The sequence below is a fragment of the Sander vitreus genome, chromosome 24 (genome assembly GCF_031162955.1).
Source record: "Sander vitreus isolate 19-12246 chromosome 24, sanVit1, whole genome shotgun sequence".
Taxonomy (NCBI): domain Eukaryota; kingdom Metazoa; phylum Chordata; class Actinopteri; order Perciformes; family Percidae; genus Sander; species Sander vitreus.
Window position 1 is genome coordinate 13,874,892 of NC_135878.1, and position 25,247 is coordinate 13,900,138.

At 42.0% G+C, this 25,247-nt stretch overlaps 1 protein-coding gene across 4 annotated transcripts in view; it reads right to left on the minus strand.

The window, feature by feature from the left end:
- Window positions 1–2,432: 2,432 nt before the first annotated feature.
- The window catches only part of glsa (glutaminase a), a 42,590-nt gene continuing 19,775 nt past the window's right edge, over window positions 2,433–25,247 (minus strand). For all 4 annotated transcript variants that reach the window (XM_078243435.1, XM_078243434.1, XM_078243437.1 and 1 more), the window contains exons 4-18: window positions 23,334–23,463; window positions 22,741–22,820; window positions 22,076–22,239; window positions 20,674–20,732; window positions 19,070–19,102; window positions 18,498–18,556; window positions 16,260–16,326; window positions 14,216–14,266; window positions 12,479–12,655; window positions 12,255–12,386; window positions 10,273–10,365; window positions 8,412–8,473; window positions 6,194–6,270; window positions 5,186–5,249; window positions 2,433–4,102 (exon numbers count right to left, since the gene is read on the minus strand). In XM_078243435.1, coding sequence (XP_078099561.1) covers window positions 3,952–4,102; window positions 5,186–5,249; window positions 6,194–6,270; window positions 8,412–8,473; window positions 10,273–10,365; window positions 12,255–12,386; window positions 12,479–12,655; window positions 14,216–14,266; window positions 16,260–16,326; window positions 18,498–18,556; window positions 19,070–19,102; window positions 20,674–20,732; window positions 22,076–22,239; window positions 22,741–22,820; window positions 23,334–23,463 — 1,399 coding nt within the window. In that variant the 3' untranslated portion in view covers window positions 2,433–3,951. The remainder of the gene's footprint in view (window positions 4,103–5,185; window positions 5,250–6,193; window positions 6,271–8,411; window positions 8,474–10,272; window positions 10,366–12,254; window positions 12,387–12,478; window positions 12,656–14,215; window positions 14,267–16,259; window positions 16,327–18,497; window positions 18,557–19,069; window positions 19,103–20,673; window positions 20,733–22,075; window positions 22,240–22,740; window positions 22,821–23,333; window positions 23,464–25,247) is intronic.

Genomic DNA, 25,247 nt, shown 5'->3' on the forward strand with positions numbered 1-25,247 from the left:
ATCGCAGACCTGTTGATTTCCGGGTTCACTTCGTCTGTACAGGGACAACATCCAAACGGCCAACACGCTACACACACACACACACACACCATATATCATCAACATCTGCACAACCTTTCAAGTATGACAGATTCTTCTGCACATTACAGATACAAACACAATCCATCTGCATTATAAAAGGTCCTTTCAGTTTGTTTGTGGAAACAGACTGGACCGTCCTGAGTCCTCCGCAGGAACACGTGTTTGCATACAAACCATCACCATTCATGTGATACATTACAGAGTCAACACATTTTTCTGCACTAAAAGCTTTCATGTGACAAACATATTTAGATTGATAGCAACACAAATAAATGTAAACACCACTGGGTCACAATGGGAGTGTTAAAGCATGAAATGAAGAAGAAAACAACTCAAATAATTACAAAAGATCAGACATTTTCCTGTTAAAATCTCACGAAGAAAAAACTGAAAAATTAATCAAACTAGAACTGCAAACAGTTATGACGGGGTCCAAGCCTCCCCCGGCGCGAGTCGGACACCCAAGCGAAACAGCGAAAGCGCCCCCTAAAGGTCGATCTTCAAATTTGGTACAGAGCCTCAGAGAGGCATGCCGAACAAGCATCACAAGTTGCATATTGATAGCAAGTACTACGGCAGAGAAATTGCAATCGCAAATGTCCCATTTACATGCATTGAGTTATTGGCAAAAGGCGGCAACGTTCATTATAGCGCCCCCTAATGGCCGATCTTTACCAAATTTGGTACGGAGCCTAAGAGTGGCGTGTCGAACAAAAATCTCAAATTCTGCGCTGATAGCATTTCATTTGGACCCTCGGGCTTGGACCCCTAATTAGGAGACAACTACAACTCCCAGAGAACACTGCTGTAAGAAACAATTAGAGGCTGAACTTTGTAGAGCTAGCTGTTTACCTGTTAATAAGGAGTTCATTTAGATTCGCTTTGTTGAATCACACCATGAAAGACTCGTGTTGGTTTTTTTATGGCTGCGTCATTCTAATAACTCAAAGTTATGGATAGTTTTACACATACCAGGAAGATTTGAGCACCATTTAAAAACACATTTCAAAATACTTTGTGATCTCCAGTTGAATTTTTTTAAATAAAAGTTCTGTGGGTTGAACGATGCTTAGGATGTATTATTTTTTCTATTGTTGAGTGCAAACTTAAAAGTATAAAACTTCTTCCGTCGTTGGACGTTTACAGTAATACGAGCTGCTGTCAGCGCCGGCAGTGTCATGTATGATACTTAGAAACTCTGAACTTTGACTTGTTTTCATTACATTATGTTACAATACAATTAAATAAAAATACAATAACAGTTTAACAGTGAAAAATAAAACAAATAGTTTTTTTTTTTGGGGGTGAAAACAAAAAACAGCAATTAGATTGCAAAATAAAAAAAGCTATTTAAAGCTAACTTTGTTTTTGTTTTTCTCAACCTTCCCATGTTTTTGTGTGTAAAACTACTGGAAACAGAAATCTCTGAAATTAGTCCAGTATTGAGCGAGAACGCTGTGACCAGCAGCCGCGAACCGGGCTGCCATGCAATCCTATAGGGTGATACGTATCGTCAATTTCCATCCACTAAAAGCAGTTTTTGTCACCGACGGGCTCAGATTATTATTCTGTCTGACTACATTACAGAAAGGATCCCTACAGAGATAGACCTTTTAGTTAAAGAGTAGATCCTCTTTGTTTAACTAGAAACGGCTCCGAAATCTCCATCGCTAAACTCACCAGAAAGCAATACTTTTAGCGTGTACAGAGCCAACATATTTTTCACATGTAAATCGGTAAACTATGTGTTTATTTCAACCAAAACGTAGAGTTTGTTTGATTGTTGGAAAAGTGGAAAAACGAACCAAATCGGCTTGAATGAAGTGTGTTCTATGACGCTAAAATGACGTAAATGTTTATTTACATGGAGTCTGGTGGCTTTAGCGGACGCAATTTCGCAGATGTTTTAATGTTTAAAAAAAAGGATCTTACTCTTTAACAGAAAGGTCGACCTCCCTAGAAATCCTTTCCATAATGTTGTCAGACTCTTAGAATTAATCTGAGCCTGTCAGCGGCAAAACAAGCACTTTTGTGGACGTAAAAATTAAAGCTGCACAACTGCCCAATAACTTACATTGTAGCTTGATTCGCTGACTGCCGACTGCTATATACTATATGTCGTAGATTGTTGTTCCCATCACTCATTTAGACTCAAAGATATGGGAAAATAGGTTGAAAAAAAAACAAAGTTACCCTTTAATGGCTGAATATTTAGCAGTTTAAATTTAAATATCAATCTTAAAGCCATATTTGAAAATTGAAATACTGACATTTTCCAGTTTTTAGTGAAATCTACCTCACGCACCTCGTGATCAAAGCTGTTCGACTACAGAACCACAACTACACACCCGTACGTATTTATACTCATTTATCCTCGTCTCAGGAATATATACACACAGACTACATGAATGTACATGTTATCTTACATGAATAAATATCACACAAACACACCAAAAGTGTGTGGAGGAAGATACATTCCAGCACGTTGGGATGATGAAGTGAGGAAGGTTTTGGAACCAGGGTACGAAACCTCCTCCACATTACATCCACTACTTCCTGCTTTCAGCTTTTCAGAATAATAAAAGGACCATTGAAACAGACTTGGACGACTTATTTCCTATAAAGCTGATGACAAAAAATACAGAAGGAGAAATTAAATAACATTTTCCCCCACTTTAAGTGCATACATTAATATTTTACAAAAACGACAGTAAATAGCATGACAAGGAGCTTTTACACTGAAGGGATGGTGGTTGTTCTGGGTGTAAAGGGACTGTTGAGGGATTTCCCCCCCCCCCACACACAGTTTATCGTTTGGGTTGTTTAAATGTTCCTAACTGTTTTCTACGTGTGGGTTGTTAAATAGAATTCCCATTTAAGACGTTTTCCTGTACCGCACCGCCATCCAGGCTGAATGATCTGACACATTTCACAACCATCCCAACCCATTCTCACTCCCAACTCACAGAATACGGTGGTCTCTTGGTCAGTGGCTCTCAGCGTCAGATACAGATGTAAAAGTCACCCTTTAGCGTCAGTATGGAACGCATTGGGCAGAGAGATGACGTAGTATTAAGAGAGACAACGGTAGAGGGAAGTATGAAAGACTGAAAATCTGCGTAAGGAGGATGGTTGGCAACACAGGACTTTCACCCAGAGCGTCAAAAAGTGAAGCCAAAGGTCCCGACCCAGAGTGTCAAAAATTTACGCCAAAGGTCCCGACCCAAAGCGTCAAATAGTGACGCCAAAGGTCCCGACCCAGAGCGTCAAATAGTGACGCCAAAGGTCCCGACCCAGAGCGTCAAATAGTGATGCCAAAGGTCCAGACCCAAAGCGTCAAATAGTGACGCCAAAGGTCCCGACCCACAGCGTCAAAAAACGTGACGCCAAAGGTCCCGACCCACAGCGTCAAAAAATTACGCCCAAGTACCCGACCCAGAGCTTCAAATAGTGACGCCAAAGGTCCCGACCCAGAGCGTCAAAAAAGTGACACGAAAGGTCCCGACCCAGAGCGTAAAAAAATGTGACACCAAGAGTCCCGACCCAGAGCGTCAAATAGTGACGCCAAAAGGTCCCGACCCAGAGCGTCAAAAAACGTGATGCCAAAGGTCCCGACCCAGAGCGTGAAAAATTGACGCCATGAGTCCCGACCCAGAGCGTCAAAAAACGTGACGCCAAAGGTCCCGACCCAGAGCGTCAAAAAACGTGACGCCAAAGGTCCCGACCCAGAGCGTCAAAAAGTGACGCTAAAGGAGACTTTTTGAGTAAGTAACTTACGCCAAAAGGCACCTGACCAAGCGTCGCATTTTTTGACGCGATGGGAGTGAGAATGTGTTGACCATTAAGCTTCTTTTCTCAGGGCGTTTTCCATCAGAGCATGCCGTCCAGGTTCTTCTCCGCGTTGGTCTTGTCGTCGCCGGTGCTTTCCTGAGGGCTGTACTGATTGTGGTAATCGCGGAGGATGGTCACCACATCGTGGTGGCCAAAGTGGACTGCTTCATCCATCGGTGTGTTCCCCCACCTGAAGCGAACAGAACAAGAGGTGGACGAGAGCCATGTTGGTCTGCTGCAACCTTAAACTATTTACATGAACAATTAATGCGACTGGAATCCACTGGGTTCAACTAAAAAGAACATATAATCAGAAACATCCCCCTGATTCTGAAACTAGAGAGTGATTTTTTTTATCAATACATCCATTTGTTAAGTAGCTAGTAGTTTTTGATTCTTTAAATTACATTTTTTTGTCTATAAAAAGGTCAGAAAAAAAGCAGTTTAAAAGGTCAAAAAGTAATAAAAGGCAAGGCAGCTTTAATTGCATAGCACAATTCAGCAACAAGGCAATTCCATTGTGCTTTACATAAAACGTTGTAGAGCAGTTAAAACACGGTTAACAATATAATCACAGCTCAAATAGAATACGGCACGCGCATGCCCAGTATACGAGAATCTTCATGAGATATGCGGTTTGTCCGTAGGAGATTAGTTCTTCTACTGGAGCTAAAAACTGTTGGGTGCACGGAGATCGCTTTTGGCTCACAACGCCGCTTAAAAAACCAAAACGTAGCAATGTAAACATAGCTTTAGCGAGGGGTCTAGCGGCAGCGTTCTGAATCAGCTGCAGCTGTCTCATTCATTTTTTTGGGAAGACCTGTCAAGACACTGTCAGTAGTCGAGTCTACTGAAGATAATCCTGCTGAGAAATAAGTCCTTCAAACCTTGATATATTCTTAAAATGAGAGCTGGCAGACTTTGTGTAAAAAAAAAGAAAAGAAATAAAAGTCTAATCGCCAGCAGAAATTACGGAATGGTTAAAACTAATGACAGAGACCGTTGCCTTTGAAAATATGATTGCCATATTGAATAATACCCAAGCTGGTCTACATTAAAGTTGCTGTGCCTTAGAGAGTGCATATGGCCATGCTATGTGTGTATAAATGTGTAGTATGTATGTGTAATTCTGCATATGTATTTTCACCGTAACTGACACGGGGACGGGGGTGGAGGGAGAGCGACTGCCTCTTTCTTTTCTGTATGTGTATTTTATCATGTGTGTTTTAGGTTTGTGTAAAATAGTTATATGTTAAAAACAAATAAAAGTTACCTGTCTTTGGGAACTGGGTTGACTTTGCAGGCCTCCAGCAGGAAGCGAACTACCTCAGCATGTCCTGAGACAGACAGACAGACACAGACAGACACACACACACACACACACGTCAGAAAACATTGAAAAGAGCGGCAAATGTCAAAGAAAACGTAAAATTCTGCCGGATTTCACTCTTTTCGGCCGGATGTCCGTCCCCTTCCTCTGTCTCTGTGTTGGCGTTCTAACCTCCGGTGGATTTGTGAGGACTATGGTTAACTGCTCCTCAGATCTCTGCAGGGTAAATCCAGACAGCTAGCTAGACTATCTGTCCAAGCTCAGTTTTCTGTCGCACGTCTAAAAACAACCTTTGAACGTACACGTGTTCCACCAGAACAAGTTCCTTCCCGAGCGTTAGGGAAATTATGATACATTCTTTCCCTCTTGTTATTATTAAACCGTTTGTATATAATAATATTATACTGAATACTCTAAACAAGATAACATGGGAGACACTGTCTTGTCCTTGTCTGGAGCATGGTGTGATGCTGAGGAAAGAACAGGCTCTCCCTGACTAGATAAGGGAGACGTCATCGACTCCGACAAGATAACAACTGACGACATCAAACCCTGTCTCATGATTGTCTTTCACACACAAATAAGCAGCAGTAGAGAGCTTTTCGTTAGGTCATTGTCTGTACTATTCTGTAGTGCGGAGACTGCCTCCTTGTCGGGTTCTCAAGTAAAATGAACTTTGACTATTTCAGTGGTCCGGTCTATTATTTGAAAATGAAATTATTCTAACACTGAGGCTATTTTGCAGAGGCACCGTGGCTCCATCCGGCGCTTAGCCCCGCCCAAGACGATTGCGATTGGTTTAAAGAAATGCCAACAAACCAGAGCACGTTTTTTCTCCCATCCCGGAATGCTGTGTGGACTAGCCAGACCCTCCTCCGCAGCGCTGTGGAGGAAGGTCTGGCAAAGCGAGACGACATTAACATTGACAACAATCTCCTCCGGTGTTTTTACCTTCAGCAGCTGCCACGTGCAGGGCCGTCCTGGAGTCGTAGTCCCTCTGCTCCATGTCCATGGAGGATAACGCAAACCTGGACGAAAGAACCGACAAACGTCAAGCACAGACTACAAAATCTTTACACTGATTGGAGCAAAGCAAGCATGGAGAAAACGGTTTGCTTTGTAGCGCAGCAAGATGCATGGTGTCACCGGGGGCGGACTTTAACATTAGGCAAAGGTCCGCAAATCGCCTTGGGCCCCGACCTACCAGGGCGCCCCCATCAACACCGATGGACTATTCATGATGAAAATGAAGAAAAGTGGGAGGACAGTGAAAAGTTTATAGCGACACTGCCAAAGGTACCAATCTTTTTCACAGTGCCGAAAGCTACTGAAGATAACAATAATGTTAAAGAGCAACCAAAAGCTGCCGCTTGCGCTAGCAGCACTAGTCTTAGCATAAAGCAGTACTACTAGCGAAGTAGCATGCCTGCGTTTGCCTCGGGCCCCCAAATTGCTAAATCTGTGTCACAAAGGACGCACAAGGTGGGAGTCCACTCGCCCAATGTATAAAACGGAACAAATGCTGAAGAGGGTCCCCGACTTTCACTTTCGCTAACGTCACATCTGATTGTTGGTTGAAAACTCATGTTACATATTGACTGTAAAAAACAACAGCAAAAAAAGAAGGAAAAAAAGAAAGAAAGAAAAGTTTATTTAGGCTCTTTCACAAACGGCAGTTGCCCAGGCAAAAATAGCCCGTACCTGTGCACATCTCTACTGGGAACTATTCTCCACAGAAGGCGAAGCACTGCTACTTGGGCAGAGTGATTAGCGTGATTATACACCTGAAAAGCAGCGTTGTTACTCTCTGCTCCTCACCACGGGGCACATACGTCGACATTGGCTAGCAGGTAATGTTAACGTTACAGCATGGTAACCTCGACAACGCAGCTGATAACGTGCTAATGTTATATCCTGACCAGCTAACGTTAGGCGTCTTACACATCTTAATTTATGTCAAGGAAAATACTAAATTCTGCAGGTAACAATTCAACATGTTTTATTTAATGGAATATAACGCAGTAAGCGCCCTTGGCTTTCGCATCTGACAACAAAGTCCAGTTCATTTGATTAGTATGAACAGGGCATAACCGTATCTTTTTCCCCCCCATTGAAAAATGTATGAGTGACTTAAATAAGGTAACTGCTATTACTGTTGTAGCTAATTTGTACAATAATACAACAGTGTTAAGTGACTACAAAACATCATGAAGTGTAATATTTTCCATTTTGGAAGTGATGTTGTGATGTCAGTGATGTTGAATAGCCTATAGACCTACAGTAGCGTAACGGACCGCCCCTTCAGTTCGGCGTGCATGTGAACCGCGGATTAGTTGCAAATGTAACCATCATAGTGTGAAATACTGTTTAACTGATGCCGTTACGTGAACGGGGCTCAGCAGAGAGGCGGCGCGAGACGACGTCTCTGCAGCATATTCAGGGAGTCAGGTCAATGTCGCTAAAGCACTCAAAACTTTGAGTATGTATGGGAAACACTGAGTACCGGTAAAAATGTGAAGGTTACCCAACCCTAGTCCTACAACTTGTGTAACTTGTTTTCTGCGTACGTGCAGCTATGTCTGGGCGCCACTCCATTGGTTGATAGACAGACCTCCTGCTACGCTCTGCGGTGTCCTGCTGCAGTCCTGCTGAACCCTGCTGCGTCCTGCTACGTCCAGCTATGCTCTGCTGTGCCACGCTACATCCTGTAACGCCCTGCAGTGCCCTGCTATGACATGAACTACTACGACTACCATTTGTAGTCACTGTTGCATTATCTTTATTGTGACTATTACTGCCACTGTTCATCACACCCCCAACCGGCACCGTCAGAATTGTTGGAGCTGCCTGTGAAAACCCAGCTCCAAGCGCAGCGAGACAAAATCTATGATGTTGTTGTTGTTGATGCACGATGCGGGAGTCCACTCTCCCACTGTATAAAAAGGAACGAATGCTGAAGAGGGTCCCCTGTTATGTTCTGCAGAAAATACCTCAGATCTTTTTTTTTGAATAAAGAGCTTAGTGCACCACACGGTCTCCCTGAAAATTCCTTGATGCGTAAAAATAAAAATAATCGGCGCCCAGGAAATCCATGACACCGGCTAAAGAGAGGTGTCAAGAGAGCAGGTGGTCCGAACATTTAGCACACAGAGCTAAAGAGTTGCCTCACCTCCTGAGGGCGGAGACGTCTCCGGTGTAGGCAGCAAACAGCAGATTGATCACAGACTTCACCTGAAACCCAACAAGAAGCACATTACAGAGTGTAGCAGGGTTTACATTATTGCTATTGATATCAACGTGTAGATTTGGAGACGTGCCCGAGGGGAGTTGCCGAGCACAGCGCGATCTACAAATATTGTGTATTAATGTCCGTATATCCATTGAATGAACATATGTGTATGAACATGTTTATGGAAATGCTAATAATGAGAGCTGCAGGTGGGTTGTACTCTTTAAGTGCTGAAAATCAGGGATGTAACCACACACTCAACTCACGATTTGATTTAAGTTCACGATACGAAAATATTCCTTTATTTATATAAACTGTGCAAAACAGCAGATGTGTCTCCTATTTACAAAAACAACATTGAACGCAACACAAGCTTACGGGGCCGGACACAAACGCAACACTCTCCGACAGCGGCAGTGTCCATGCCGTCTCAATGTGCAGCGAGTCCCCCTCTGTGTCTTTAGCTGCAGACTGTTGTACATCCCGGTGTTGGAATCCTTTCCAGTGAAATACAGTCACACTTTCCACCGTTTAGCTGTCAGTATTTTAACCGTGTTTAAGCAAGCTAGCGTTACTAGCTAACAGCAGGCTAACGTTACCTGCTGTGTAATGTTAGCTAGCATTACGCCTGGGCTCATTAAAAAATGCATCGCGATTAATTTTTTTTATCGCACCTGGGGTCCGTTTCAGAAAGCAGGTTTAGTAAAAACTCTGAGCTTGTTAACCCTGAGATGAGGGGAAACTCTGGGTTTTGTCGTGCCGATATCATCGTGCATCCCTACACAAGAAAAGGACCGAGAGAAGTGACAGTAGTAGGTGAACATGTGGGGATATGACACACTTTACAGCCAAGAGAACCAGCAGAACATGTTCTAAGTGTAAAGATTTTAAAGTGTTCATATTATGCTTTTTCCCTTTCCTTTATTGTGTTATATATCTTTTTTCTGCACGTTATAGGTTTATAAAGTGAAAAAGCCCAAAGTCCACCCCAAAGGGACTTACCATCTCCAACAGAAAACACTGTTCACAAACTGCTCCAAACAGCTCTGTTGTAGTCCAGCCTTTACTTCAGAGACAACTTTGTAACACACGTTATAATGCTCGCCTAGCTGCTAGCGTGGCACTCCCTCATACTCTGCTTCTGACTGGCTAGTAGTCCTTACCTAGGTACTGTCAGGGCACGCCCTCATACTCTGCTTCTGACTGGCTAGTAGTCCTTACCTAGGTACTGTCAGGGCACGCCCTCATACTCTGCTTCTGACTGGCTAGTAGTCCTTACCTAGGTACTGTCAGGGCACGCCCTCATACTCTGCTTCTGACTGGCTAGTAGTCCTTACCTAGCTACTGTCAGGGCACGCCCTCATACTCTGCTTCTGACTGGCTAGTAGTCCTTACCTAGCTACTGTCAGGGCACGCCCTCATACTCTGCTTCTGACTGGCTAGTAGTCCTTACCTAGCTACTGTCAGGGCACGCCCTCATACTCTGCTTCTGACTGGCTAGTAGTCCTTACCTAGGTACTGAGCATGTGCGACTCCCAACTAAGATGGAATAGAAGTGAGATGTCTCACTCTGTAGCTAAAACAAAGAGCTCAACACACAGGGTGAAAAGAGGAGCTGCAGCAATGTGCAGTACAACAAAAATATGGTGGTTTTTTTAAAAATTAAACCATGTAAACCTATTCTGATATAACCTCTAAATACAATTATGAACCTGAAAATGAGCATAATATGAGCACTTTAAGAGGAGGAGAAGGAGGATGGAGAGAAGCTGAAAAAAGGGAGCATGTTGCTGGGACTCACCCTCTGGTCTCCCCCCTCCCTGCGAGGATCCAGTTTCTTAGCAAAGTGTCTCAGGTTATCGTAGTTGTGGAAGTTACAGAGGGAAACCAGGTCCTGAAAGAAGACATGCGTACATTTGACTAGATTTTTCGATTTTATTTTATTTTAGCACATACGACAAATTAAGTGAAAAAAGACCCAGAAAACGCTCAAGGGCCTTGGCATGTTGGGTTTCCAAAAATAATTCAACGAAAAGGTGGCATATAGAAAATAAAAAAACGTAGTCTATGAAAAAGGGACAGAAGAAACATAAAAAAAAACAAGGGACATGTTAGGCTACTGATACAATAGAATATTTTTCACAGATTAATTAGCTAACCCTTGATGTTTTTGTCATTTTTTATTGCTTTGCTTGATATTTATGTTTATTACCAACTTTCAAAATAATGTTATTTCATGTCTTAATATTTGTTTTTAATATATCTATTCTTTAGCACCTTATCCATACAGAGAGATGAATATGTTATTCCTTTTATTCCTTTCTCCTAAGTCCCATTTTATTATGTTTTCAAATAAACAAACATTCTAGAAATGCCTTGTTTGTCTTTTACACATTTTTATTCTGACTTATCTATTCAGTCCCTCCAGAAAAACGCGATTATGCGATCGCATAATTCTATGCATAATCAGCCAAAGTCTGCATATTTATGCGGGGGGGCGCATTTTTTCAAATACGCCGCACTTTCGCCGCATAAATTGCCGATTTCCGCGCAAAATATGCGGGGCTTGCATGATTTCATGATCCCCGCATTTTCGTTGAAAAAAAATTAATAAAAAATGTTGCGTTTACTTCACACAAGAGCAGCAGTTTTCCCCTGTTGCCATGGGAACGTTATGACGTGGTGTAATTACGCGACGTGAACGTCATCGAAAAGCTGCAAACCCCGCGATGAAGCCATTTCAATTGCATAAATATTCCCGCATTTTTTAAGAAGACGTGCCGCATAATCAAGAAACAAAAAAACAAAAAAAAACGGTCTATTTTCAATCATTTTTATTGTAAATCTTATTTTTTTATCCTTTATATTTATAATAACTATTATTATTACATAGTGAATTGCTTGCCTCGACACTTTAAAAACAATAACACACACACCATCGGTTTTATGCGTGACTAAAAGTTTACTCCATGATCGGTTTTAAATCCTTCCTTTCCTGGTGTGAATATTATATATTGTTATTTATCATCATTTATTGTTTTAAGCACCTTAAGCACTTTTTACCTTTGGCACTTATTTTATTAACTTTTTAATGGTATGTGTACTTTTTAGCCGCAAGGGAAAGTTAATTTAAAATTTTTTTTAAATAAAAATGTATTTAAACGTTGGAATAGATTTTTGTATTGTGACACCGGGGCATTTCTTTCTTTCTTCCTTTCCAGGAGAGAGGCCAGGGCAACCATCCTGTCCAGTGGTTCTTTTAGATAGATACTTTATTCATCCCGAGGGAAATTGTAGGCATCCAGTAGCTTAGACAACCATAACACAACAAACGCACATATACACATATATCTCACATACATAAAAATCACTCGCAGAAATTTAAAGATTTAACAATTTGTGAAGTGATTAAAAAGGTCTGGTATGGACTGACCATGTGATGCAATGACCACGATAACGTGCTGTGGTCGAGTGTGTGCAATGGTGGTAGTGCAAAAGTGATCAGTGCAGGGATTGAACAGTGCAATAGCTTTATTATTAAATATTAACTATGACTATGAAAAGACAAGAAGGTGAACATAATAGAATTGCTTGACAAACAAGAAAAGAAATGATATACTTTAAGAACAATATATAACAGGTAATAACAAGCAGATGTTATGACCACAGTCCAGATTGTGTAGGAGGGCTAATATAGCCTATTGAAAAAGAGATTTTGCATCTCAATGAGACTAACCTGGTTAAATAAAGGTTAAATAAAAAAAACCTTTACCTAACCCTTACCGTGCAGAACTGGATGCCTCTGACGCTGTTTCCCAGCTTGTCGAGCGGTGGAGACCAACACATGATGCCCATCACGTTTGGAACAACCAGCAGAATGCCACCGGCGACGCCAGATTTAGCCGGCAGACCGACCTGAAACGGAAGGAGGGAGGAGGACGATGTGTTGAAACGCATTTTCCCCCCACCCGAAAAAGGAGCTCGGGTTTGACAAACGAGATACTGACGTGGAAAGCGAACTGCCCGGAGAAGTCGTACATGCCGCAGGAATGCATCAGACTCAGAGTGTCTCGCACCGACTCGGGGCTCAGCACGCGCTCTCCTGTGATTGGACAGAAGCCGCCGTTGGCCAGAGTCGCCGCCATGACGCTGGCGCTCTCGCAGGTCACCTCAATGGAACACAACTGACATGGGGAAGATCATAAGGTACATAAACAAATTTATTTTGTGATTAACAAGTTCTCTTTTTTTAATATCATACAAAAAAAACATACAATTTGCAACATGAACCCCCTCGCCTCGATGCAGCGGGCACCGGTTGAACTCCGCCCTGCGGCCCTTTGCTGCATGTCATTCCCTCTTTCTCTCCCCTTTCATGTCTTCAGCTGTAAAGGCCTAAAATGCCCACATTTTCAGTGGATTGTTTATTTATTTTGTATAACTTTATTTAACATGATTGTAGAAGGTGTAATATTTAGATGCTGCTATTGAACTGAGTCCTCATGTTCTTTTCGCCCAGCAGTTTTCCTCGGATTAGGGTGGCACCTAAATCATGGTTGCAGCTGTCGCCGTGGTCCTGCTTCGCGCCCTGCTATGCCCTGCTACACTCTGCAGTGCCCTGCTACGCCCTGCTACGTTCTGCTACGCCCTGCAGTGCCCTGCTACGTCCTGTAACACCCTGCTACGTCCTGCAGTGCCCTGCTACGCCATGAACTACTACAACTACTATTTCTAGTCATAGTTCCATTGTCTTGGGGGAATTACTGGAATTGTTGGGTCTTTGTAAATTATAGAGTGTGGTCTAGACCTACTCTATCTGTAAAGTGTCCTGAGATAACTCTTGTTATGATTTGATACTATAAATAAAACTGAATTGAACCAGATCAGAAATTTTGGTTTACAGGAAAGTACGGATATCTTTCATTGGAATTTTTTTTTTTAATTATTATTATTATTATTATTATAACTTTAGCTTTTGTGATAAATGTCCTGTGTTTGACTGTTCAATGCTCAACGCTTATTAAAAGAAAAGCACTTATTGCTGCCAATTCATAACAATTCAGTACACAGAAAATCAAACTGCCAGTTTGGGATTGTGGTTCCCAGGTTCTTAGTGAGCTAATGTTTATATGCTAAAGTAGACCAAAGTTCAGCCATAGCTACATTGTTAGCTTCTAGCAAAAAGTCAGGCACCGTAAGGCACCGTTAGGCACTGCTAGGCAAGGACACTAGTGGTGCGTCTCAGCATAGCCATCTAGCGGCAGCAGGTTTAAACACAACATAAATGTGAATCACTGTCTTACATGAATATTTTTGCACGTAAAAAAAAAGAAAAATCGATATTGCGTTTTTGAAAATCGATACAGTATTGCTAAATAAAAATTTTTAAATCGATTTTTTCTTCAAATCGTTCAGCCCTACCATAAACCAAACAAACGCGTATAAATGACAACACCATAAGCACATCATACACATCTCTCCCAGGCACAAAGCTTTTTAGGAGCCCTCAAAGAATAAAGGTCTGACTTGATTAAACTATTAAGAAATATCCACGGTTGACTTGAAACAGGTTACACGGCGAAATGTAGCCGTTTCGCTTGCGATCGTCAAATTAAATGACATTTTAAATACCCAAGATGACACGAATGGGCTTCTGCAGCTTTAGCTACTTGTTGCACGTTTAAACAGTTCAGTAGTGGAAGAAATAACACCCCCTTTCCCCCCCCCATCTAAGCTCCGTTTACCTGGAAGTAGAAGTCGAGGATGGAGGTCATGTCTGTCCCCTCTGGAAAACACTGAAAGAACGACAACATTCAGTAGGTTTACAGTACATGCACACTAATATTCCACTATTACTCAGAATGTGACATTATTCCGATTTAGATTCAGGTCAAGTGAACAGCATTTTCTGTTTGGATATTCTGAATAAGGCCGATTAACCCTTGTGTTGTCTTCCATTCGACATGCGTCGTCCTCCTGGCTCAAAACTGAAAACCCTTTCTCTAGGGTCTCTTTTTCGACACGTTTGCCAATGTTGTTTTTTTTGCGCTTCAAAAAGCCGGTCTCTTGCTCTTTTTAATATCCTTTTTCCTTTTTTCTGGGCGAAGAAGAAAACTCCTGTTCCTGAAATTTGGATTTTGAATACGTGTGGTCCTCCATGTTTCCTTCTTCAAACTTGCCCGGTGCCGGGAAGCTACGATACTCGTTAGCAGCGTTAGCAGCACCTGTGAGTTTATCACGTGACAGCGAAAACACGAAAAGCGGAGCAGTATGTCCTGTATGTATTAACGCATTTCAAGATGGCTCATGGATATGGAGCGTCTACCCCAGTTCATGCAAACGCAAATGTCAAATTTCAAGCCAATAGGAATACTTGGAATTGATGGTGGTGGTCACTATTCATGAAAAAGGACAAGTTTGTGAACTAAACACATTACACACTGGACCTTTAATGCTTCTTTCCACTACCATGTATAAACACCACTAACACCAACTTACTACCACCACTTCTACAATTATTTTTGGAATTCATGGTCAATAATAATCCTCATTTATAGGAGATCATATCTAATTCTTTTTATTTTAGTTAAATATGTTATATATATAAAAAAGCAGAAATTATGAATTATTTAGACTAATATTAAAGGAAGGATCATCACAGAAGAGTGTATGTCAACGTTCAGTGAGGATACTGTTTCGAAACATTTTAAAAAAACATTTCAAGTGCTGAAAAATTTAATAAAAAACACCCAAAATGCAATGAAAGTAGAGTTCCGATCTGTTGTTGTACTTGCGAAGCGCTTCGTATGGAATCATCTGTGTTGTTTTTGAGCAATCAAAATCAGGTAGTCAAAAAGAAACCCATGTTTCTGATATAGACATTTAGAAAACGGGAAGACAACACACGGGTTATGACATGTGGGATATGCCGGTATTGTTCGGATTATAGAGGCATTCTTTTTATAAAGAAAAGTTAAAGATAATAAGATGTAAATGTAGGTAAAAATCGCACAGAAATGTTGTAATGAGCTGTATCGGCTTCCCCAGCAGGCTAAGCCGGGGTTCCCCGTTCCCCCCCCCCCATCGCTACCTAGATGTGTGACGGCTAGTCGGAAAAAAAGGGGACACGCTGAATCTCTAGATGAGCCGCAGCCGAGCCCGATTTAACCGTGCTTATAGTAAGATAAAGTTGTGGGGGGGGAAAAATGACTGGGAAGCAAGCAATCAGCCCGTTTTGAACAGGCACGCTCTCAAAATAGGAACTGCACTAGTCACTTTAAAGGGCAAAATTACATAATGATGCAGAAAGTATGGCGTATCTTACAGCTACAAGTTAAGGAGAACATCACATGTAAAATAGAGTTAATGAGAACATGTTTACTTTGCAAAAACAACAACAACACAAATGTTAAGTGTATGACAACAACAAAAGTATCGCTCTGCATGTTCAGATCAGTTTACACGGGTACAGTGGACCAAAAATAAGAAGTAAATGCAGGGCCGGCCCGTGGCATAGGCAGTATAGGCAAAAGCAAGTGGTGCCCGCAGTCCAACTGAGTAAAGAAAAGTTAAAGATGGAAATGTAGGTAAAAAGAAAATCACACAGCAATGTTGTAAAGAGTCAAAAAAGAGACAAAAACAGCCGACTTCTTGACTAGGGCCCCAAACTGTTTAGGACTGGCTCTGGGTAAATATGATTGTGACTTATGTGAGCGAGAATACTAAAAAATATAACAGTCTGGCTGCACCGTGAGGAGGTTTCTCGCTCTCAGCTCTACACGACCTTACCTTCTTCTCCTTCAGGTAGTAGCCGATGGCAAAGTTTCTGTCTCCAGACTCGCGCTCCGACTGGAAACTGGGACACACAGACAGGGAAACAGCATGAGTCAGCGCGTGACGGAGACGTTTCCTTCTTTATTCGGTTCGGGGTTCAACGTTTAAGGTGCACTAGGAGTTCCTGGCATGGTTTCAGCGCGATTTCATTTGTGTCTCAATTCGTAGGCGTCGCTCCTTGATCCGCTAGCTGCCTGCCCCCTGAACACACCGTGAAAAAGCCCGGTCTCGGGAGACAACACAGGGTTCGTTAACGAACACTAGGGGCACAAGACTGTGCACCAAAACACAACAAACCACGTTCCAGCCAAGGTCAAAAACATAAGCATAAAAATTGCAAAAGCGTCAAGCGCCTACTCAATTCTTGATTGGCCAACAGCACATTCATATCAATTCAACAAGCATTCTCAGACGTGGGCAAGAGAACGATAATGTCATTTATGATACGATGATGCCCGGATGGGCAACCGGGTTATTATATTTACTGGCCCAACGTGGCGTTTTCAGAATCAGAAATCAGCTTTATTGGCCAGGTTTGCGTAATCAAACAAGGAATTTGAGTACAAAGTACAACTCTCGCTTAACATATAAAGAATAAAAACAGAAGGGACCGTAACAAATATATAACAAAAAAATACTGTTAAGTATATAGTATAACAATACAATAGAATTTACAGCTTTACAAGAAATATACAATAACAATTGACAATTGAAGAGAGGGAAGAAAGATGCAATATCAGTATGGTCTGAGACTTAAGATTTAAATATAAATACACTCACCTAAAGGATTATTAGGAACACCTGTAAGATTTCTCGTTAATGCATTTATCTAATCAACCAATCACATGGCAGCTGCTTCAATGCATGTAGGGGTGTGATCCAGGTCTAGACAATCTCCTGAACTCCGAACTGAATGTCAGAATGGGAAAGAGAGGTGATCTAAGCAACTTTGAGCGTGGCATGGTTGTTGGTGCCAGACGGGCTGGTCTGAGTTATTTCACAATCTGCTCAGTTACTGGGGTTTTCACACGCAACCATTTCTAGGGTTTACAAAGAATGGTCTGAAAAAGGAAAAACATCCAGTGTGCGGCAATCCTCTGGGCGAAAATGCCTTGTTGATGCTAGAGGTCAGAGGAGAATGGGCCGACTGATTCTAGGTGATAGAAGATCAACTTTGACTCAAATAACCACCCGTTACAACCGAGGCATGCAGCAAAGCATTTGTGAAGCCACAACACGCACAACCTTGAGGCGGGTGGGCTACACCAGCAGAAGACCCCACCGGGTACCACTCATCTCCACTAAAAATAGGAAAATTTGCACGAGCTCACCAAAATTGGACAGTTGAAGACTGTAAAAATATTGTCTGGTCTGGTGAGTCTCGATTTCTGTTGAGACATTCAGATGGTAGAGTCAGAATTTGGCGTAAACAGAATGAGAACATGGATCCGTCATGCCTTGTTACCACTGGGCAGGCTGGTGGTGGTGGTGGTGGTGGTGTAATGGTGTGGGAGATGTTTTCTTGGCACACTTTAGGCCCCTTAGTACCAATTGGGCATCGTTTAAATGCCACAGTCTACCTGAGCATTGTTTCTGACCATGTCCATCCCTTCATGAGCACCATGTACCCATGGCTACTTCCAGCAGGATAATGCACCATGTCACAAAGCTTGAATCATTTCAAACTGGTTTCTTGAACATGACAATGAGTTCATGGTACCAGATCTCAACCCAATAGAACATCTTTGGGATGTGGTGGAACGGGAGCTTCGTGCCCTGGATTGTGCATCCCACAAATCTCCATCAACTGCAAGATGCTATCCTATCAATACGGCCCAACATTTCTAAAGAATGCTTCCAGCACCTTGTTGAATCAATGCCACGAAGAATTAAAGGCAGTTCTGAAGGCGAAAGGGGGTCAAACACGGTATTAGTAGGGTGTTCCTAATAATCCTTTAGGTGAGTGTATAGTGCAAGACAGTTCAGTGCAATGGTAATATATTAATAACAATATTGTAATTGCAAGATTGAAATATACATGAGGTAGAAGAGCAGAACAGTGTTGATTTGACTTGCTCGGGGCCATCGGGCAACCCTTATTGTTGAACCCTGCACTTTGTTTGCAACAGTCATTTTATATGATAAATCAATAACACTGTTCAGTACACGTCTGTAGTGATGTGTTGTACTCACGTGGCGTTGCTGAAGCCCACGTACTCGTTTCCTGCCAGTTTGTTCATAAAGTTCATGACCTGCAGAGCAGCAGATTTACGGTGAATGCTTACAGTGTTTCCTCTATGTTGATTTTATTGTGGCGGTGCGCCGTGGCAAAATGTCTTCCGCCACGCTATCAGAAATAGGGCAGACGCACAATAGTCGCGGTTGCCTTTTAAAAATAGTAGTCTAACTGTTTCTTAGTTTGCCACAAATCTTGAAATTTGGGCAAATTCTTGTAAACTTCGGTGTGTTACTGTTCGGACAGACCTGCCCCCACTTCTAAAAAAAAACACTGGCTTAGGTGACGTTACTGTTGACGGTCATCTTCATCAACAGAACATTAATCGACAACTTCTTGAAATAACCAAGTCACAGATTAGGTCACGTTTTTATTAGAATTGATTCAGAAAATGAATCCATAATGAAAACAACTGTCCATTTGGACTTTAAAAGGAACCGTTTTGCACTTCAGTTTGGAAACTTATTTTCCAGAACGTGTTTAACGACGACATTAAGAAAGACGCTCACAACAGCACAGGGATACTCACATAGTCAAATTTCTCAGCGTTGCTTGCCCCTTGCTGGAACACAAACAGAATCACAGTATTAAAAACAGTAATTCATGCATTATTTGTTAATTCGTTTTTGGGTTTAAACTTCAACAGAGTATCCGCCCTTCAAAGAAGTACTGTACAAATGAACTAGACCAGACTCTGATAGGACCAGACTTGCTCCGGCCATGTTTATCATGAAAATCCGACATTCTAACATTACAGATATGTCAGAAAATACGGAAAAAAAACATAATAGTTCGCTTTCAAAACGGATATCGATATTTTTAGGTGTCTAAAACGTGTTTGGCTGCTGCCACCGTCCACGGCAGTACGTCGCTTAGCCTCCGTGTCGGTTCCCCTGCCTGCTGCTCCAAAACTGGGGGCGTGCCAACCGGCCATCGACTGTAGCCAATACACTGACTGTGGAGAAGTAGCTCAGACACACTTCAAAACATCTGAACTGTCCTTTTAGCTCCGCAAAACACAACAAAAGTAAGATTTTTCCGTTCAATATGTTGTTGCTGAATGGGATTAGAAAGCAAATTGCCTGCAGCCCAGTGTGAAGAGAGAGTAGATCAGCTTTTGCACTATGGTTTTATTTTTTTAATCGAAATTGGCAGGTGGTGCTCTTGTGTGTCTAACAGAGAGGTGTCTGAGGGTCAGAGGAGGATATGTAATGAAACAGGCAGAAGAGCAGTTTCTGATTAAAGCTGCCCTCCATCTCCAACCACTCTGTAAACCGTGTGTGTGTATGCTTAATATTATAAAGACCTGCTGTATGCCAATAGCCCATGATTTTGTATATGGATTTACTGCATCTATACTATTTATGTCCCTGTAAATGATTCCCTTCAAGTGGACTGAAAAAAAATAGTGTCTGTGTATCAGAGCGATGCTGCTTTCAAACACATTCCCTTTCCCCGTGATTATCTTTAACCTTAATCTCCCCGTATACGGTAATCCGTCGGAAACGGGACGATTATAATTCTATTTGACACAACTTCTCTTGTGGATGTGACTTTGTAGCTGCAGTTAGAAATTCAGAAAATCCTGACATGAAAAGAAACAAACTGCTCCCAATCTGCAATCTACATTTAAAAAGGTGCAGTAGGTAAGACTTATGAAACTACCTTTCTGTCATATTTGCTGAAACTGACCCTATGTTCCAGTAGAACTACATGAAGCAGGTCATTTAACATCCGTCTCCTCTGGCGCCACCTACAGCCTGTAGCACGATTTGCAAAAATCCACCCTGTTCAGATGCACCAATCAGGGCCAGGGGGCGGGGTGTCTAACTGCGTGTCAATCACTGCTCATGCACACGCATTCATTCTCCCTTGTGGGGAGAGGGGCTTAGGAGAACGTTTTGGGCTTTAGCAGAAAGGGGGGGGACTAAGAAGTTGTCGATGTTCACATTTTTTGGCTAAGTCCTGGATCTTCGCAATCCTACCTACAGCACCTTTCAGGATTACTGTACTAACTATTACATCACCTACAGCATCCTCACCAAAAAAAGAAAACTTGTGTATTTGAGCTGGTCATTTGCCAAAGTAAATATACTTTATCATATAATCATTTATGGTTTAAATGCAGCTTACCTTGATGAGGGAGGTACAGACAATAGCGCCGGCATTAACCATGGGGTTGTGTGGTTTATCTGACGCAGAGAAAAAGGAAGATCAACTTACTAATTAACTTAGAAACACATTTATAAAATGTGTTTTATTTATATTATATATATATATATATATATATAAATAAATAAATAAAAGTATGATGTAAAACAAAGGACATTCAGGAACATTTTACGCCGGAGGTCAAAACACAGCAGAATGATCCTCTCACTGAACATCAACATAACGAGGTCCACAATGTTATATAGTGTGCAGTAGGGCTGCAAAATAAATCATTTTTTATTTCTTTTTTTAAAATCATCATCATCATCATCGCAATATTATCTGGCCAAATAAACATATCGCCAAAAGGCTGCGACGTATCGCGAAAGACACTCAGATTTATATAAATATCAGTAGAAAACTGCATTTTAAAAAGGTGTTCTAAGCGATGTCACGCGTTTTTTAGGCTATATTTCTTGTCACATACAGCAGACATCTCCTCACTATGTGCTAGCTGCCTGTCCCCTGAACACATTGTAAAGCCCAGGCTCCACAAACAGCAACAAAAACAAACAGCGCCAACCTGCACCACCAAACATAACAAACAGAGCCAATAACCGACAAGAAGGAGTTGGTTGAGCCATTACTGCAGCAGCGTTAGCACGTAGGCTACTTCCACAATGCACGTTCATGACTGTTTCAGGAACCTAGTAGTTTACCCTTTTAATTTCTCATATTATGCTCATATTATGCTTTTGGGCTTTTCCCCTTTCCTTTACTGTGTTATATATCTTTTTTGTGCACGTTATAAGTTTACAAAGTGAAAAACCCCAAAGCCCACCCCAAAGGGACTTTCCATCTCCAACAGAAAACACTGTTCACAAACTGCTCCAAACAGCTCTATTGTAGTCCAGCCTTTACTTCAGAGACAAACGTGGTCACTTTGGAACACACGTTATAATGCTCGCTTAGCTGCTAGCATGGCACGCCCTCATACTCTGCTTCTGACTGGGTAGTAGTCCTTACCTAGGTACTGTCAGGGCACGCCCTCATACTCTGCTTCTGACTGGCTAGTAGTCCTTACCTAGGTACTGTCAGGACACGCCCTCATACTCTGCTTCTGACTGGCTAGTAGTCCTTACCTAGCTACTGCACATGTGCGACTCCCAACAAAGAGGTAACAGAAGTGAGAGGTCTCACTCTGTAGCTAAAACAGAGAGCTCAACACACAGGGTGAAAAGAGGAGCTGCAGCAATGTGCAGTACGACAAATCTATGGTGTTTTTTTTTCCTTTTTGCCCATGGAAAGCACATACATATATAACTGAGTGTGCGAGTGTGTGTGTGTGTGTGAGATGGGGTACATGGAGTGGTTGCTTCCTCACCTTCCTCGTTCAGGAAGAGCTTGTTGAAGCGCAGGCCGCTGGGCTCTTTGCCGATGAAGCGGTGCACGTACTCCGTGCCGTGGTCGTGCACGGCGATGGCGTATTTCAGCGGCTTCACACAAGACTGTAGACAGAAAGGAACCTTGGTGTCGCCGACAGTGTGCCTGAGAAAGAGACACGGCACGGGCTTATTTATTTCGGTATGCATTTTCTGCTTTTGACTTTGACTTTAACCTGCGTGTGGTTTGGTATCAGTCTGATCTAAAACAGATACTTTAGCATTCGATTATGGAAGAAAATCCTAATCGATTGTTTTGCTTAATATTAAAAATCAGGATTATTTTACAGGATTATTCATTGACTTTTGGAAATATGTGGCATAAATTGAAAGCACAAGAAAAAATAAGAAAATAATGTGCAAAATAGTCTTTTTCTCGATTACTTTGTTTTTGTGATCGTTGGGAACCAAAATCGTAATCCCGATATAAATTTCGATAGCAGTTGACACATTATCCGCCAACGTGCTTAGTCTTTTTCCCCACTCAGCTATTCAAACTCAGACACCATCATTTAGTTTTGATGATATAAATTACAGCTCAGATAGCCATTGTACATTACATACAGGTGAAGAATAACAGCACGAATAATAAGCATTTCAATATTACCTCTGTCCGTCGACAGTGCACAGAGCGACGGCCCACAGGTCTGGGCTGAAGCGGGCCAGCTGGGGAATGTAGTCGGCCACCTACAGCATGAAATCACACAGCTTTTACATTCAGGTTTCGTGGCTGGTTTACACGGCACACAATAGTTCCAAATATTGGCAGGAGCGTATGTTTCCATCCACTTTGTCAATCGAATTATCGGAAGTTCCGCTAAAAACATTCATGCGAATCAAGCCGGTGAACGTGTGTTTCCATCCAACGGCTTAAAAGCCAGTACAAACCTGTGCGTAATAGTCTCGCTTCGCCAGACCATCCAATGCGCCAAGTTCGGCACGGAGCGAGAGAAAACTCAGATTGGACAGATAGTCTAGCTAGCTGTCTGGATTTACCCTGCAGAGATCTGAGGAGCAGTTAACCAGAGTCCTCACAAATCCACCGGAGGTTAAAATTCCAACACAAGGAAAGCAGAAGGAAATGGAAAATACATACATCCGGCAGAATTTCCAGTCTTTCATTTACTTAATACCGCAAAAAAACGGAAACACGTGTAGTGATGCACGAGTTTGTAACGGTCGTCTGCAGCCCTCACTCACCTGCCCTCCGGACATGTTTTTGGCTTTGACATAGAGCTCGTCCATGTGGGCGCAGAAGGACTGGAAGTCTGGGATGACAAACTTCTTCCTGAACGCCTGGGTGAGCAGAACAATGTTGCTCTGGACACACCTGAGAGAGGAGACAAGACAACCCAGTCAGACAGCCCATAACCGGTAGTGGTGCGACGGATCACAAAACTCACGGTTCGGTTTTGCCGTCATGGATCGGATCAATTCTCGGAGCAGCATGGACTGGGTAAACCCAGCCCGATCTGCCAGCGATTTGATTTCAAAGCGATAGAGAAGCGACCAAGCAGCCTTTTGTTTACATTCAACATGGCGGCCACCGAAGCGCAGCAACCCGTTGATGCCGCTATGTCACCCAGATCGTTGGTCTGATTGGTTGAAGGACTATCCAATTGCGTACAGAGTCATTTGAACTATGCCCGTTGATCATGCCTCTTGTGCAGTAGAAAATACAGAGCAGACTCCCCAGACTGATGTTCAATCTGAAAGGATTAAGCTTGGTCTGGTGGTAGCTAGACAAGGATTAGCACACAAATGATTTATTTAAACATTTGTCAACTAGGGATGCACCGAAATGTCGGCCACCGAAAACTTTCGGCTGAAAAGAGAAAAACGGCCGAAAATATATGCCTCTCCACCCCTCAGTGCTCAGATTTCCCTCTCAGTTGATCTAGCCGTTACCACGGCGCTACCCAGCAAAGGCCGATCATGTCAGCAGTGTGTAATGACTTCAAAGTTTCTGACCAGGACATCAAATTTGCGATCTGCAGTGTTTGTTCAGCAGACCGATTTCAAGAGGGGGAACGGTGCCAAAAACTTTTCCACGTCGGGTTTGATACACCACCAGAAAACACAAAATCCAATTGAATATGCAGAGTACATCAAAACAACCACGCTTAAAAAAGTACCCCAACTAGCACACCAAAACCATTGGTCGCTGCAGTCTTTGAAAAGGCTAAGAAATTTGCAAATGATAGTGCTAAAGCACGTGGCATTACAGAGAAAATAATTCATTGCCTTAGAACTCTCCATTATTTGGGTAATTGGTACAAAAATATCAGTTACAGAACTGAATGAAGAATAATATATTTAATATTGCATTTATATATATATATATATATATATATATATATATATATAAAATTTTGGTGTGCTACTTTCAATAAAAGTGATCATTTTATTGGTTTGTAGTTTATCAATTTAGATTCATTAAATTCGTTAAATCACTTAAAAAATATACACAATACAAATATACAAAAAAGAAACTATTTTAAAATGGGTTTAAAAAATTTTCATTTTCGGTTTCCGGCCCAGTGCATCCTAAATTTTAGGTTTCGGCCCAGAATTTTCATTTCAGTCCATCACTAGTATTAACTTACAACAATAATAACTTTTTCCACCAGTAAATTGCTGTTAAACGACAAAAACAGATGAGAAAAGGGTATTTTATAATAACTGAATGCATCACGAGGTTTACCAGTTTCAAGTAAACGCACCATTTAGTCCCGTCTGTGTTGTTTTTCCGACAACGGCAGGCAGTGGCCGTATAGTGCAGCTAGTTTGTGTCTTTAGCTGCAGACTGTTGTACGTCCCGGGGTTGGAATCCTCTAGAATGAAATACAGTCACACTTTTAAACCGTTTAGTTGGCAGCATTTTAAACGCGTTAAAACCAGTTACTAGTTAACAGTAGGCTAACGTTACCTGCTGCCAAGTGTTAACGTTAGTGTTAACTAGCGTCACATGCAGCGATGCTTGCTTTAAGCACCCTATTCTCGGGTACATCAACTACCAACTGCCGCTGAAATTGCGTTGCCTGTACCTTTTATACGACAACTTTCCATAGAGATTTATCAGCCTACTTCAAGTAACAGCGACAGTCAAAATTG